This window comes from Triturus cristatus, chromosome 12 (assembly GCF_964204655.1).
Source record: "Triturus cristatus chromosome 12, aTriCri1.1, whole genome shotgun sequence".
Classification (NCBI taxonomy): domain Eukaryota; kingdom Metazoa; phylum Chordata; class Amphibia; order Caudata; family Salamandridae; genus Triturus; species Triturus cristatus.
This window is the reverse complement of record NC_140595.1, coordinates 780,497,293-780,515,019: the sequence shown is the minus strand read 5'-3', so window position 1 is coordinate 780,515,019 and position 17,727 is coordinate 780,497,293. Positions and strand designations below refer to the sequence as shown.

The 17,727-nt window shown below is 48.1% G+C and overlaps 1 protein-coding gene across 1 annotated transcript in view; it reads left to right on the top strand.

Moving 5' to 3' along the window:
- Positions 1-17,727, top strand: part of PLOD3 (procollagen-lysine,2-oxoglutarate 5-dioxygenase 3) — a 361,546-nt gene that overhangs the window by 267,074 nt on the left and 76,745 nt on the right. The window contains exons 8-9 of the mRNA XM_085639312.1: positions 3,515-3,616; positions 4,408-4,539. Of these exons, the coding sequence (XP_085495438.1) occupies positions 3,515-3,616; positions 4,408-4,539 (234 nt within the window). The remainder of the gene's footprint in view (positions 1-3,514; positions 3,617-4,407; positions 4,540-17,727) is intronic.

Below are 17,727 nucleotides of genomic sequence, written 5' to 3'. Positions count from 1 at the left end.
GAGATGGGTCCGTGTTGCCCATGACCACTGATGGCCAAAGCTCGTAATAGGCTGTTCGCTTAGATGCAGCCGAAGATGGATCCACATTGCCCATGGTCACTGAGGGCCAAAGCTCGTACTAGGCTGTTTGCTTGGATACAGACGGAGATGGGTCCATGTTTCCCATAGTCACTGATGACCGAAGCTCGTAATAGGCTGTTCGCTAGGAAACAGCGGAGAGGGGTCCATGTGGACCACGGTCACTGATGGATGTGGCCCACGGTCACTGATGGCTAATGCTTGTATTAGGCTGTTGACGAGGACACAGCAGAGAGGGGTCCATGTGGCACACGGTCACTGATGGCCAACGCTTGTATTAGGCTGTTGACCAGGATACAGCGGAGAGGGGTCCATGTGGCACACGGTCACTGATGGCCAACGCTTATAATAGGCTGTTAGCGAGGATACAGCTGAGCGGGGTCCCTGTGGCCCACGGTCACTGATGGATGTGGCCCACGGTCACTGATGGCTAATGCTTGTATTAGGCTGTTGACGAGGATACAGCGGAGAGGGGTCCATGTGGACCACGGTCACTAATGGCCAATGCTTGTATTAGGCTGTTGACGAGGTTACAGCGGAGAGGGGTCCATGTGGCACACGGTCACTGATGGCCAACGCTTGTAATAGGCTGTTAGCGAAGATACAGCGGAGAGGGGTCCCTGTGGCCCACGGTCACTGATGGATGTGGACCACGGTCATTGATGGCCAATGCTTGTATTAGGCTGTTGACGAGGATACAGCGGAGAGGGGTCCATGTGGAACACGGTCACTGATGGCCAACGCTTGTAATAGGCTGTTAGCGAGGATACAGCGGAGAGGGGTCCCTGTGGCCCACGGTCACGGATGGATGTGGCCCACGGTCATTGATGGCCAATGCTTGTATTAGGCTGTTGACGAGGATACAGCGGAGAGGGGTCCCTGTGGACCACGGTCACTGATGGATGTGGCCCACGGTCACTGATGGCTAATGCTTGTATTAGGCTGTTGACGAGGATACAGCGGAGAGGGGTCCATGTGGACCAGGGTCACTAATGGCCAACGCTTGTAATAGGCTGTTAGCGAGGATACAGCGGAGAGGGGTCCCTGTGGCCCACGGTCATTGATGGCCAATGCTTGTATTAGGCTGTTGACGCGGATACAGCGGAGAGGGGTCCCTGTGGACCACGGTCACTGATGGCCAACGCTTGTAATAGGTTGTTGGCCTGGATACCCCTGAGGATTGGTCCATGTTGCTCAAGGTCACTACTTGTAGAGCGCACCCCGTTTGAAGGATTAGATGGCACCTAAGCTTTCGGGACCTCGGAGAGGATCGTCCCCTATGTTCATGGGCCATCAACAAGTGTGAATCTTACCAGATGTGTGCGGGTTGATTTGCACCAGCAGGGGTACCACCGTGCGCTCGCTCTGGCATGTAAGCTGAGCTCTGCCCCACTTGCATCCATCCAGTGGTGGTTCTTCCGCGTGACAGACTCACGGCCGAGCCTTGCTTCCAGTGTGAAGGCTTCATAGCGGGTGTACAGCGGCCCACTCGCCAGGTGTTGCCGCCCGGGGTACGGATCCCGGCACTTTTCCCATTGGCACTTCTTTGGAGCTCTGTCCTTACCTATTAAGTCATTACAAACAATGGGGAAACCCAAATAATCCGTAGGACCTGGGTAGTGTATGAAAAACGACGCAAGTGGTCCAAACAGAAAAGAACCAATTCTTCAAGAGAAGCTACTTAACGACTTTGTTAAGACTTATTTAAACCCAAGCGAAAGCAAACAAATAGAATTAGATTTCAATTTTTCATTTTAGATTTTAGCGATTTGGTATTCAGTTGAAACATTGATTGCACATAAACTGGGAAATGGAATTAAAGAAGAACAATTTTGAGCAGTTGCTCCAAGGTAGGTGCAAGGAGAAAGGTGGCGGGTGAAGTGCTCGTGAATTAGATAAAGATTGAGCGGAACAATTAGAGACAATTCTCTAGATTTATCCAAGTCTAGAACCTGTCTGAGAATTGTTAACACATTTCATATAATCCACATTGAGTTAAAGACTTCACATCGTTGTCTAAACACGGGATAGAATTCCAGTACAGGCGAGTATTGTAGGTATGTCAGCGTTTCGAACCCGGGTGTAGGGTAAAGGCCAATTCCTCCTTAGAAAGGGGTCTTCTTCAGGCCGGAAATAGGAGCAACCTCAGGCCTCAGAGGTTGCGCCACTTCCGACATATCTGCCATACTGACCTGTACTACAATGTCGCTGAGTAGTTTCTCTTGAAGAATTGTTCTTTTCCTTGCCGATTGCGTGGCAGCCGAGCCCTGGGAGCCCCCGGACGGTGCGTACTTTGATAGAAGTTGGTTCACCGTTTATATTTGTTCAACCCTGGAGCCGATTCTACAGCCTGCAGCTGGCGATTAACGACTTCCTTCCAAACATCGGGGAATAGCGCCACCTAGCGGAAATATTAGAGGCCGGTGAGACCAAAAAGGTTGCAGTCCAATAACGTCTTTTTGTGCGCCCTCTGCTTGCCTCATTTTATGGTGAATAATGGCTCCAAGTCCCAGAGCCGGGGGTCCCATGGCAGACTGCTGGGTCGCGGTGCCAGTGAATTCTGAGCTCCGAAGAAGGACCTTCCTGTTGGTGCAGTGGGGCACTCGTGGTGGTCGTCCGTACGGCTGATGCTGTCGACCGATGCACAGTGACCCTGCTGGGCTAATTAAAGTCCATCATTGATTGAGAGGCAAGCATTCTGAGTAGGCAGGTTCTTAAAGAGGAAGGTAGTGTGGGAGTAGGGTTCAGTTCCATCTGAAGAGGATGTGCGAGGGGATTGTCCCGATGGTAGGTGGGGTGGCATTCCAGATTTTAAGGGCGGTGTCAAAGAAGGGTAGCTTTAGAGCTCTTGGGGATAAACCATGCAGATTGCCTGGGTCGTTTCTCCCATGGCTATTCCGGCTCCAATGTACAGCCTTTGTTTCCGCAGGTGGTATGGGGGGTGGCAGGGGTCCGGGCAGGCTCGCCTGTGGTTGAGGCAGTGCTCCATGATTCCCCGCTCCATGGTGCAGGAAGGGGTCGGGTGGGAGCTGGCTGGGGCTGTGTCTGCCCGCAGCCTCTGCTCTGGCATAGAGTGGTTTTTCCTGGGCATACATCTGGTCAAACCTGGTCCCTTGTCGCATCTGGTAATTTGAACAATGCGCCATATGGGTAACATTCTTTTAATAGTGCCTCACACTCCTGGGGTCACTGGCAGGACGAGAAGTCCCTCTGTTCCCTGCTTAGAACAGCAGTCAAGTCACAAAGGGGGTTCCAGGGGTGGTCGTTGGACCTCATATTATTCTGCAGCGCACATTTTCACACTAACAGATGCTGCCCAGTCAAGGGCTCCCAGTTTAAAGATACTCTGTACAATTTCTGCTGTGAGATGGACAGTAGTGCATACAGTCGTCTCTGGATGGCGTGGACCATGACACCTTGTCTCTTTCTTCCACAGCTGCAGTTAAACTACCTGGGCAACTATGTGCCGAATGCCTGGACGTATGAGGGCGGCTGCGAGATCTGCGGAGACGGGCTGTTGGATATGTCCGGAGTGGAGGTATGAGTAGGCGATGGGTGGGCTCCCACTCACAGGGTGGAAGCGGCTTAGAGTCCTAGCCAGGACATGTCTTCATCCACACTGCTTGGTTTCTTACTTACGCCACCGCCACATTTCCCCATGGAACCCTGTGTAACATCCTGGCTAGGGCTAACCCGCCTTCCGTGCTTTCTCATACCATGCACCGATGCAAGGGTGGCTCCCACACTACCCCTGGCAGTACCGTACACCGCATCATCCTGCCCAGAGGTATCTCTGCATGCCACACACTGCAGCACTGGATGTAAACATGGCTTGGGCATAATTCCCTCAACTCGTACATTACAAATCAGGCCTCATAGTCATTGTATATAAACACACGCCAACACTGCGCAATGGCTTTACTTGCTAACGTGCTGCAAACCTGTGCGTCGTCCCAGCTTGTGTAAACATGGGTCACCTGAGATGCAGTGCAGACCTCCACCTCACACCTCTGATCTTTGATAGCTGAGAGCCCCTTCCGGGTTGTAATTACCAGCCCCATCACATTAGGTGATGGTCAGTTGGGCGTTATGCTCCAGTTGGTCATTGGCAGCCATCTCAAAGTTGATTCACAGATCCATACAGATGATAATGAAGCTGGCAACCCACCCCTCCCCGCAGGAGTGCTAGCGAGTCCGGCATCACCCTACTTCCAGTTCATCTTGCGGTTTGTGTCTGATGTCCATTCAGGCGCCTTGTATTCTTTGGAAGGTGTGCGTTGTTCTTTGGTCCTGTGTAGTCTCCAGTCTTTCATTGCTCTCTTGTTGCAGGAGGACATGCTTCCCCAGGTGCTCTTTGGGGTCTTCATTGAACAGCCCACGCCGTTCTTGCCTGAGTTCCTGGAGCGGCTCATGACCCTGGACTACCCGCCCAGCCAACTGCGACTCTTCATTCACAACAGTGTAGGTATCTGGTGGGCAGCTTCATCTTTGGCACCTTAACGTGTATCGGGTCGTACAAGGCGGCCCTTCCAAACGACTAAGCATTGAGAGCCATGAAACCTGTTACTGATCCATGCGTTGAAGAATTGTGAATCGCAAAGTGCGCTGTTCCAAACAGAAGGAAGGAAAATAGGTTTGGAGACCCAAATGGAAAAGGGAATATCTCATGTAAGGAGCAAGCACCCTCACACACCTGGGGGGGTGTCATGCTTCATCATAGGGCAGCTCCTCGGGCCAGCACTGCAATGCCCAACGGGCCCCACAGGGGGGCTCTTTGGCCGAGATCTGTTCCTTGTGGTTTTATCCGTAGATGAAGTGGGTGTGTGTGGGAACTGTGGTGAATGTACAAGAGTGAGTAAAGTATGGGTTGGATACATTCAAAAATAACTATGGGAAGTAGCTGTATTAACTTTATTTAGCTGGTTCCATGTCATGATTAAAACCTGTGATGCTTGCATAAAGAGAATATAATGGTCTCGTCAAGCGTTGAGTCAGGATAATGGTCAACATGTTTCATGCCCTGTGTGCCATAAGGATTGTGGCATTTCTTCAGGACCTAGATACCCTACTTGCTACTCATAGAGGGGTGGTATGTATATATGTGTACAAAAATTATAACCATGCTGTTGGAAATACTCCACTCCCACGCCTGAAGAGGTTGGTGGTAACGGGGTCTTTCCAGGACATACACAGTGGTAGCTTGGCTCGAGTGGTCAGGAATCAGGCACCGTGCTAAGCATACGTCATACCCATACAATAACCATGCGTGCATCCGTTCCAAAAACGACTCTACACCGTAAAAATTATGAAAATATCTCTGTTTATCTTCTTTTTCTCTTAGTTACTGATTAAATAAATAATAACACAATCACCATATGCAAGGCTTTTTCTGTGGAAGGGTACGTCAAATATATACTGTCTTAATGATTCAATAAATAGGGGAGATCATAGATAATTAAGGCATAAATATAAGTGCATTACATACAGGCAATTAAATATTATGAGGCAATAAATACCGCAAGCCAATAAATATTGTGCGACAATAAATACTGTGGAACAATAAATACAGTGAAGCAATAAATAGGTTAAATACAATAAATACAGTGCTCTCAATAAATAATTAAAAGCTGACAGTGACACTTATAGAATCAGATCACATTTAGACTTCTATGGGCTGATTTGGCCCAGCCACAGCTTGTGGTTAGGTGGATGGCTTGAGGGTGTCTATTCCCTGGCTTGAACAGGGCTGAGGCCCAAACTGAGGTAGGTAAAGGGGGGAGATTCTAGAGACCTGGCTCTCTCACTCTACACAACCCCTCTGGATTAGTCTCAGCTCACCCCTGGCACAATCAAGCTGGTTCCAGCACCTCTCTAGCCCCTAGGGTAGTCTCTCAGGATTCCACAGGGCCTCAGGCGCCCTCTATTCCACTTACTGCCCTTTTTCTGAAGCTCCGACGCCGCTGGAGTCGTGTCGACGCCGTGAGGCGGTTCCGGTTCGATGTCGGCGGCCTCGGCTCGATCTCGACCTCCGGTTCGATGACGTCGGGCAGTCTTGGCACGATGTCGACTTCGGGCGGCTCCGGTCCGATGGCGACCTCAGGTTCGATGACGTCGGCCGGCCTTAGCTCGATGTCGACTTCCGGCGGCTCCGGAGTGCGATCCCCACTCCCGATCTCCGGTGCTCCTCTCCTCAGGTTCCGGCGACTCCGGAGTGCGACCTCCACTCCCGACCTCCGGTGCTCCTCTCCTCAGGTTCCGGCGACTCCGGAGTGCGATCCCCACTCCCGATCTCCGGTGCTCCTCTCCTCAGGTTCCGGCGACTCCGGAGTGCGACCTCCACTCCCGACCTCCGGTGCTCCTCTCCTCAGGTTCCGGCGACTCCGGAGTGCGATCTCCACTCCCGACCTCCGGCACGCTTCACCTCGGTCTCCGGCGACTCCGGAGGGCGGACTTCACTCCCCCGTCGACGCCGCTCACTCGACCTCGGGTGACTTCCTCCTCGACCTCTGGTACTCTCTACGACCTCCGTCGGCGCCCTCTCTCGACCTCTGGCGGCTCCGGGTACGACGTCTGCTTTTTCCAGTCAGCGCCGCTTCTCCACCTCGGGCTCCGGGTCTCTAGGCTTCTTGACGTCGGTCTCCAGGAAAACCAATAATCAGGTCAGGACTTTGCTGTTCTTTGCTTCTAAGGCCTGTTCCTGCTGTCCAGGTCCTTAAGATGGTTTTTCTTGCTTCTTCCCACACAGGGCTCCAGGCTGGGCTCAGTCAGTAGGGACTAGTATCAAGGGTGGGTTTATGGACCCCACTCCAGGCACAAGTTTCCACCCCTGCTGCCTCACTCCTTCCTCCTTCAGGTTTCTGCTGCTCTCTCTTCACCAGTCAGGTGCCAACTGCCAGCTCCAACTGCCAACTCTCTGTCTTAGCTTCCCAACATTCTAAACCGCCTCCAACTGTCACAGGGCTCCAGAAGGTTGCAGAAGGTTCTAGTAGGTTCCAGTGGGTTCTGATGATGTCACAGGTGGCCACCATTTTGTGCTCCGGGCCCTCAGACAGAAGTTCCAGGGGTAGATAAAATGGCTCCCTGAATCTGCATCAACACTAAAAAGTCTGGTGGTTCCCAAAAAGGAAAAATTCTAACAGGGTTTGAGGCAAAAGTGGGACAAAATAAATAATGATGAGGAGGGACCACCCAAAGGGCTGACAGGTCTAACACATGCCCTCACCAAAATACACCAACTGCAACAAGGTTCCTCCTGAGTAGGGACTGTAGTTTCAGGGGGAAGGGGCCGGCGCTCCGGAGTCACGGGGCGCTCACTGGCGTCATGATCGACTCATCGGTGGTGGTCGCACTGCGCGACTGACCTACCCTCCGTGGATCCGGAGTCCTGTGACTCTGGAGCTCCGGCCCCTCCCCCCTGTAACTACGTTTCCTACTCAAGAGGAGGAGTGCTGGTGTCTAGAGGGTTAGTGGAAATTCAGTCGGTGGTTGAGGTAGGCAGGTCCTAGGTCGTGGAGGGCTCTGTAGGTGTGCGTGGGGATCTTGAACTGGCATCTCTTCTAGATGGGGAGCCAGTGGAGGTCTCTCAGGTGGGGGAGGGGTGATGTGGCTTCGTTTGGGGAGGTTAAGGATAAGTATCTTTTTCTTTAGATCCTGCCATGAATTATCACTGGTTACTTGACATTGCGGGATAGTTCATCACAGGCGGTGACTCGGTAAAGTTGCTACAGTGCAGCATAGGCCGGGTTGCTGGTAAGTAACTGATAGTACATGCAGTGTTACTTAGAATGAAGCATGTGCTGTCATGAAATATACCCCGCTGCCTTACAAGGTGAGATCATTCATAACATCTTCTAAATCAGTAGAAGGAAACAAGGTGCATAACCAATGTTAGCGATCAGAAACGTCATCCTGCCTGTCTGAGACCTTCTGGCCTACGACTGATGCTCCATGAAGATCTCCCCATGATTCGTCTCCTCGTTGTTGTCTGGGCCCGTCCTCTAGCTAGTAGTCATAGTCTCCGCAGGGGCCACAGGCCACAAGCAACACTCATTCATGTTTATTTCAGACGTAAAAACATAGAAATATAACACAGAAATACAATTAGACATCTAAATATGTATGTACAGGTCCAAAGAAGCACTGAGTGTTGCCCACCATTGACTCTGACAGCAGCACAGGGGAGCACAGGAGCCCAATGCTGCTTGAAAGATAACCTCAAGACCATCTTAACATCCTACAATCTCTGCCAGTTTCTTCTTTTTCTAGCTCTCTATTACGCTCCATGGATTGTTGGCCCTATTACACATCCAATGTTCCTACAGGTTCCGCATCGAGCAATTCTCAAGAGTATAACATCTGCCTTTTTCATAGTATTTTGGTGAGAGGTGCTTAGAAAATTAAGAACCCCACTGTAACCATCGCAGACACCAGTGTCCGTTACTATGAAGACCCCGCCACCTGACAGAGAGAGTAAAAAAGCAGGATGTGGTCAGAAAAAAAATATATGGTACTTCCACCACCACAGTAAAGACAGTTTGTGCAACTGGTCTGTTGGTACATTATGCAAGAGAAATCATAGAAGGTCTTAAATCCTTCACAGAAGATCTACCGGGGCACAGTAGGCAGCATATTGACAAGATGGTGCATCATGCTTCTCTCCGGTGGCGCACGGTGTCCCACAGGGCTCTGCTATCAGCCCAATACTTTTTAATGTCTACCTTAGGCCACTAATTCTTTTGATCAAAAGCTTCGGCATTAAAACCATCAACTACGCAGATGACACGCAGATGATTCTCTCTCTGGAAGGAGAAGACTCCATCTCCATAGAGACCTTTCACAACTGCCTGCGGGAGACCTCAAGATGGTTGAAGAACAATTCTCTCCAGTTTAATGCAGGGAAAACTGAGGTGCTTTTTAATAGTGGCTCGAGGATTCCCTGTTCGTTTCCTAGCAACTTCTGGCCCCCGGAAACAGCCTCTAATGTACAACCTGTAGACTCGGTCCGTAACTTGGGGGTCATGCTTGATCACAAGCTCAGCATGGAGACACATGTCCAGAAAACCTCTGCCTGCTGCTTTGCCATCCTGCGCTCGCTAAGGAAAGTTCTGCCCCTCTTGCCCACCCAGGCGCGCGCCCAAATAGTTAGATGTACCATCTTGAGCAGGTTGGACTACTGCAATGCCCTCCTGTTAGGGGCCCCGGAGTACCTATTAGACAGGCTCCAAAGAGTCCAATCTGCGGCTGCAAAACTAGCCCTGGGGCTTCCGAGGAGATCCCATGGACTATCCGCCTTGGCACAACTGCACTGGCTCCCTCTTAGACAGAGAGTGCAATTTAAGGCCCTCTGTATTGTGTTTAGGGCCCTCCATGGCTCTGGCCCTGTCCCTCTTCAATCTAAATTTACGTGGTACGTCCCTACTAGACTTCTCCGATCCTCGGATGCCAAACTGGTGGTCATTCCCAGTTTCAAGAAGGTCAGATCCGGAGGCAGATCTTTTGAGGTCTCCGCTGCTAGACTCTGGAACACCCTTCCCAATGAGATCAGACACATTGCTGAACTTTTGCCTTTTAGAAAAAAGGTAAAAACGTGGCTGTTCCCTGGCTAGCCTTTCGTCTTCTGTGGTCTTCTTTCTTCCTCAGACTCTGTCAGCGCCAGGATGCCTGTAATTGGCGACAGTTCGCGCTTTACAAGATCCCAAATAATAATAATAATATTGTCCTAAATCAAGTAATCAGTGGCGCTACTGATTCGGCAGAGCTAGCAACACGTGACTGTTGCCATAGCAATACTCTGCATCGCTCGTCCTGTTTCTGACTGACCACCTTAAAACTTGACACACAACAGAAAATTCTCATTGTTGCATTTTCAGCTCTTCATTGTGCAGGCAGCACACTGATGAAGTAATGCTGAGGATGAAGGATGAGGCTGAGACCCTAAAAGCAGTGGGTTTTGATGAGAAGAAATTCTTCAAGCTACAATATAGGCCCAGAGACCTCTGTTATTATCCTTGGAGGGTTCAGTCCCATCGCTGACCGTATTAGCCACATCAACATCATCAACAGTGCCAAATATACCCTTACCAAAAGAGAGGATCTAAGAGCAAATAATCTCAAACTCAGCCACCCAATTCTTCAGGGCAATAACTTGCCAGTGGTAACTGATGACTTCTACCTTCTTCCCTGTCCGGTAACAACTCCAGTAGGAGGAGCAATATTGAGGCACTGGGTAGAGTGTGGTATGATTGCAATGGGTACTCATGGTTGTAACGGATGGGTACTCAACGTTTCAAGGCACCTTCACTTCCTAATTCACCAAAATCTGCTTCAAAACCCCAATTGCCATGCAAGAGTAATTGGGACGACAAACTATGCATGTCAATGACTGCAAGGCATTTTCTTTCGAGGTGGAGCAAGAGAACAAATTTACTTCAAGGAGTTCCTTTCCAACAGGAATATCCTACCCCAATTATTGTGACATGCTTCTCTTTCAGGATGATGAGCATACGCATGAGCTGTGTCTGTACACGGCAATTGATCAGAGAGGGAGACCCCTTCACAACAATTCACGAGGGCTCAAGGTACTGCATCTAGCCTGCAAGGTGTTCCTATCATCTTTGACAATTGGAAACATTCTTATTCAAACAGACAGCAAAACCACCATGCACTACCCACACAAGCATGGGTATTGAGATCCAAGGTTATATCGCTGGAGTCGCAAAGGATCTGGTTGTAGGCCTTGGCCAGGGGTCTTTCAATTAAGGTAATACAGTTACCAGGAATACAGAAGTAACAAGTAGATTTTCTATGCCTATTTAATGAAGAAAATCATAAATGAGGCCTAAACAACATTCTTCATTGGATCTTGGTAGACAGGAGCTGTCCAAAAGTGACTTTGTAACATTTCAAAACAAAAAAAAGCCAAGACTTTCGCTTCCAGAACCAGGTTCATTGGGCAATGCCTTTTCAGTCACCTAAATGCCTTTCCACGATTCCATTAAAGCCCACAGTCTCTGTGAAACTCCAGATTTGCCAGACAGTGATTCTTGTTGCTCCAGATTGACAGAGGCAGGGTTGGTATCCAAATCTTAAACAAATGTCTTTCAAACCAGACAAAAGGTTGCCATGCAAACCTAGCCTGGTAACCAGATCACAGTGTCCTTTATTCCAACTGAGCTGGACATCCTTGAAGTTGGCAGCATGGTTACTGAGATCAGACAGACATCTGATTCTTCCAAAGTAATGCGTGGATATATATTCTGTTAGAAGCCAAACTCCTACTAACTGGGGCTTGATATTACTTCAAATGGAAGAGGTTTTGTTTATGGTGCACACAGAAAGGCTACAATCTGATCACCTGCCAAGAGGATGTCATTTTTCCAAACCTTTTACGTCTGGCTCACTGAGAGATGCATTTCCCTTCTATTAAAGTACATCTCAGTGCTATTACAGCTTACAGGAAAGGATCAAATCGGGCTTCTTTAAAAAAAATTCTTGTCACCAAAGACTTTTTTAGAAAGAGTGAAGACAGTGTATCCTCTTGTAATTACACCACCTACTCCTTCAATTTGATTTTATCTGAATTGATAGATCTGTTTTGAGTACCAATTCTCCAGAATTCATTGCAGCATCTTTCCTTGAAGACCTCCTTTTGAATAGTGATAACTTTAGTTTGTAGAGGTATTGAAATTCAAGCCTTCTCATCTATTGGGCCTTCTACTATTTTTTTTCAAATAGGGTGGTGATGAAAACTCACTCTTCCTTCCTCCTGAATGTAGTATCAGAGTTCTGATGCAACCAGTCCCATCACTCTTCCAGTATTCTTTGGCAACCGAATTCCTTAACGCTCTCTGGACATAAGCAAAGTTCTTTGTTTCTATATAGAGAAAACCAAGTCTATGCAACTCATATTTAGGATGTCCATTGGACTGCATGCTTTATAACCTGTCTCCCGGCTCTACTACTGTCATCTGTTTTCCTATTGACCGACTCTACTTATTTTCTTAGCGAGTTGCACCAGATTAGCCATTAGAAGCCTTATACAGGCTATAATGTAAATTTGTACCTCTTCTGTTCCCTTTTATACATTGCTCCCATCTACCACAGCAAACTTCCACATACCTGTACTTCACCGGACTCCATATGTTATCCATATTGTTCTGTTCTTTCTTTTCATACTTATTGTAATTCATTTTTGATCCGATACCACTGATTATTGTTGTCTATACTCACATGTTATAATCGTTTGTGTCCTGACCAACCGTACCATACTTGGCTGCTGTTGCTACAGAATCATATATACCTGCACAAATATGGTATTCTGACGATATGTACCATTGGCCCATCATTTTTAATTGGACTTTGGAACATACTCTCTGTGGTCTCTAACTCTTGACCATTTTGACATTGCTATAGTTCTCCAGTATTGGATCTTTCATCGATTCACATACTTGAATCATCCCAGTCGTCGTAGTGGGAGTCCCACGGGATTCATATAAAAGCAGTAGCTAATACTTTCATCAGCTACAATGCAATGAACAGTCACTGCAATAACCTATCTACCTTTTTTTGTAAAAAAAAAAAAACGTAAGTGATAACCACAGGTGACCGCACCCTGTAGAACACTCCCAAAAGAGGCCGAGTTCCTCAGATTTTCTACCATACTTCGTGTGATAGGGAGTCTCCCTGAGCTCTGCTCAGTTTTTTCCATCAGAACTTCAGATATTGTCTAGAAAATGTTGGATTATTCAAAGAAAGGTCTCTTCAGATCACATGGAACATGCGGTAAGAAGAGGCTCCATGCTGAAGATCCCCATAAGAATTGTATTTACTGTTTGTACCTCCAGCATAAAGTAAAGGACTGCACGATTTGTAGAACTTTTTCAACCAAAGCCCTTAAAGATAGAGAGGATTGGTAGTTGATTTGGCTGCAGAGACTTAAAAGTAAATCTGATGTTGTCTCTGATGATGAGGAAAGCTCTGCCTCGCAAACCTCTCTGGAAAAATCTATAAGCAGAGAGAGGTCACAAGAGTCTCCTGAGGGTAATAAAAAAGCTTTTTAAAAATCCCGTCATGAAGCAGCAGGTCCCTCACAAATAGAAAAGTGTTCATTTCCGGCTGAGGAGAAAGCCCACCTGACCTCAAAGCGTGAGAAACCCTCTTCAGAGTCATCTAAGAAGATCACAATCTCTAAAAAGCTTGTGCCAACGGCACAGTCCTCTGGGTCCCCGTGGACGCAGAAATCACTGTCAGGGCATGTTTCCCCACCATTGTCGTAAAAAAAAAAAAACATCGTTGACGAAGGTCTCTGAAGCGTCGTCGACGGCAGCTCCACCAAAGATGCCTGTACCTGCGGCACAGGTACCCTCACTGCTAAGGACTTCCTTGTCGACGATTTCTTCTCAGTTGATGAGGACTTTCTAGTCGACGTCTACATCCTCATCGACGACGTTTGTTCCGTTGACGACCACCTCTTTGTCGACAACAACCGCAACAACGACAACAGTATCCACATCGACGGCGATTGCAACGATAATTTTGTCGTCAGTTCCCATTATGTCTTCGTCGACGACACATACACCACTGCCGTCGATAAAGCTGACAACGTTCCATACTACAAAAAGAGTTAAAAGACCATTGCTGTTACAACTTACTCCTCTATACCTGTTGACGACGTTCTCATCGACGACACAGTCGACGAGGCATTTTCTTTAGAATCCTTCACTGATTTTGCCTTTACCTCCTTCAACATTTATGGAAGAGTCTGATGAGGATGAAATGTTTGGCCCTGCTCACAGTCCCTCTCAGCTTCACGTCGAAGATGATGATGAAGATGACTATGAGGGTTATTATCAACAGGACTGTCACACTCCACATGCAAAGATGCAATACATGGAACCTGTTTGTGAACCCATGGTCCACTGTCCTGTGGCATTGGTTCAAGAATTGCAGGATATGTTGCAAGATTATCGTACTCTCTTTCCTTCATTGACGAGTGCCCCTTCGCCTCCTCCTCCACCGGCATCTCCTCCATGCATGTCTAAATCTTCGCCTAGGCTGTCGCCAGCAACAAATGGTGTTCTACCTCCTCAACAACATATCACTTCTGATGATGGGGATGTAGAGGAAGGTGAACTTCAAGGTACTAGACCAGCTGGCAGTGAGTGGGAAGATTACATCATCTCAACTCCTGCTTCCCCCATCTCCTCAAACATTGGATTCTCCGCCGAAGGACATTGGCGGTTTCCACACATTGATGGAGAAAGCAGCTTCTGGCTTTCAGTTACCGATGACAGTCAAGCAGTCTGACTGCTTTCTTTACAATTTTAAATACCAATCTCGGAAGACTGTGAGAGCAATCCCTATAATAGACCATATTTGGGAGATAGGTGTGAAAGTCATGAGAACACCTGCTACAGTGATCGCAGTTTTGCCTAGAATAGACAAGAAATTCAAGACTCCTGATGATGCGCTAGCTTGTCTGGTAGGACACATGAAACAGGATTCAGTAATCACTCAAGCTGCACAACGGAGGTCAAGGAATCCTTGAAAAGCTATCACTGCTCCACCAGATAAAGAAGGGAGGTGCCTTGATAACATGGGCAAGAGGTTTACCACTACCTCAGGCACTACTGTGCGCGCGGCCAACGCACTAGCGATATTAGGCAGATACGACCGCCAAATGTGTTCCAATATCGCTCCATATGTGGACCTTCTTCCAGAAGTGAGAAAGATTCTTCTAGAAGGTGAAAGATCTGCTTCAGAGATCATTGATGCGTCAATGGGTGTGGCTTCGGTGGCTTTCAGTCAGCTCGCTGGAGCAGCTGTGCTTAGACGTCATAGTTGGTTGAGGTCAACAACATTCCGCCCTGAGGTGTAAAGTAAAGTCCTAGATATGCCTTTTGATGGCGATGCACTTTTCGGCAAGCACATTGATGACGCCTTACAGGCCATTAAGGCTGACAGTGAGACTGCTAAAGGTTTGGGCACGCTCCACTACAGGAATACCCCCTTTCGTGGAGGCCGTGGTAGAGGAGCCTATTCATTTTGTGGGGGCTACCAGAAATACCAACCTCAGACCTATCAGACCTTTCGCCCTTCCTACCAACATCAACAGACCTATCTTGCACCACCATAGGCTGCATACTCCAGGCAACCCAGAAGTAAAAAATCAGTACAGTCCAGAGATGCTGTTAGAAAACAGTGACGATGTCCCGGTGCCTGCTGCACTCTTCCCCTAACCTTCCAGCTAGAGGAGCACGCATAACACACTATTTCAGTACATGGCTAAAAATTACCACAGACAAACGGGTCCTGGATATAATAAAGTATGGTCATACCCTGGAGTTTGTCACAGTGCCACCTCCTCATCCAGCACAAAAATCTCTGCCATCCCATCCCATCTTCAGTTACTCAGGAAGGAGGCATTTGTCATGCTACAAAAAGGATCCATAGAAAGAGTGCCACGCTTTCAAAGGGGAATGGGCTTCTACTTCCGCTTTTTTCTTGTAAAGAAGAAATCGGGAGAATGGTGCCCCGTTCTGGACCTCAGAAAGCTCAACAAATACCTACAGAAAAAATCCTTCTGCATGGTAACTCTCCAGGAGCTATTGCAGCCTCCGAACCATTTGGATTGTCTGTCCAGCCTTGATTTACAGGATGCATATTCCTATCTATCCCAGACATCGAAGGTTTCGCCGTTTCACTGTGGCAGGCACTATCAGTTCAAGGTTCTCCCCTTCGACCTCCGCTCAGCTCCTCAGGTGTTTACCAAATGTCTCGCTCCTTTGGCAGCACACCTATGATTACGGGGCCTGCAGATGTTCCCATATCACGACGATTCGCTAGTGAAGGCTTCTTCTTTTCACCAGGCCTCGGAAGCCATATCCATCTGCCTACAACTGTTTCGCTCTCTGGGGCTTTCTGTCAACTACCAGAATTCCATTTTCACACCTTCCTAACTGATAACATTTTTCTTAGTAACTTTGGATACACTCCAAAACAAGGCATTCTTATTCACAGAAAGGCAAAACACCATACTATCACTCGCTCATAGTCTATCCAAAAAAAGAGTTTGCTTCCGTCCGTCTCTTCAAATCCTTTCTCAGCATGATGTCCTCGGCCATCCTTTTGGTGCCCCATGCAGATTTCAGGATGAGACCTTTCCAGGAACAGTTGGACAGGCAATGGCTTCAGGTGACTGGATCATTCGAGAAAAATATTCAGATCACTCTGATCATGACAAAGGCACTTCCCTGGTGTCAGTCCGCCAGCAATCTCTCTGAGGACTTGACATTCCTCTCTCCACTTTCAGATTTCGTTCTGACCACGGATGCCTCATTGGAAGGCTGGGGAGCCCACCTTCAAGACCTCCAAGTAAGTGGCGAATTGAGTCTCTCTCTCTCTCTCCAAGATGCACATCAACTTCCTGGAATTGAGGGCAATTTTCCTAGCTCTTCAGTGATTTCTCTCAAGAATATGAACATCCTACGTACTGATTAGTACAGACAATACCACCTGCATGCACTTATCTGAACAAGCAGGGAGGAACATAGTCTTTGATTCTATCCTTGGAAGCTCAAAAGATCTGGGAGTGGGTATTACTGCACTGCTTCATCATCGAGGCAGAACATCTGCCAGGAGTGAGAAACAATCTAGCGGACACCTTGAGCAGAATTGGACAAACATGTAACGAATCGGAACTCGATCAGTTGATGCTCGACTCTATCTTCCGGAAATGGGGAACACCCAACTTAGACCTCTTTGCATTGCACAAGAGCCAAAAATACTGGTTCTGCGCCAGCTGAGAACCTCGGAGAGGGTCATGGGGGAATGCGTTTTCGATAAGATGGTCAGGATAATTTGCTTACGCTTTTCCCCCATGCCCTCGAATCTCCAGGGTTCTAATGAAGATGAAAAGAGAACCGTGCTGGCTGATCCTCATTGCTCAGCATTGGCCCTACCAGCAATGGTTCATGAAGTTACTCCTACTCTGAGTCCAAGCCTTATCGCCTCCCAGTGATAACTCTACTGACCTTGAGCAAGGGACAAATCCTGCATTCGCATCCAGCCTCTCTTCAGTTGCATGCTTGGCCCCTGAATTCAATGAATTTAAAGATCTTGACCTCCCCCAGGACTGAAAAGATGTTTTGTCCAGGGCTAGAGCTGAGTCCACCAATAAAACATGCAGATTAAAATGGAAATGTTTTTGTTCTTGGTGCCTTTGGAGCAACATCCACCCTCTTCTCTCATCTCCAGAACATGTCTTGCCTTACCGACTCTCTCTGGCAAAGTCAGGACTGATGTACGCATCAGTGAGGGTCCACCTTGCAGCCATCTCCCGATACAGGCGCACTTCTGATGCTTCCCCCCTTTGTTCCTCTCGCATCATCAAACAATTCAAAGGATTATTCAGGACTTTCTCTCCCATTCGGCCTCCTCCGCCAGAATGGCGTCTCAATATAGTCCTATCTCAAATAATGAAACCTCCGTTTGAGCTAATTCACAAAATAGAGCTCAAGTTTCTGACTTGGAAAGTGGCATTACTTCTGGCACTTACCTCTGCAAGGAGAGTAAGTGAAATTCAAGCTTTCACTATAAGAGAACCCTATCTACGATTCACAGAGGCCCACATTTTACTGAGAACAAATCCTA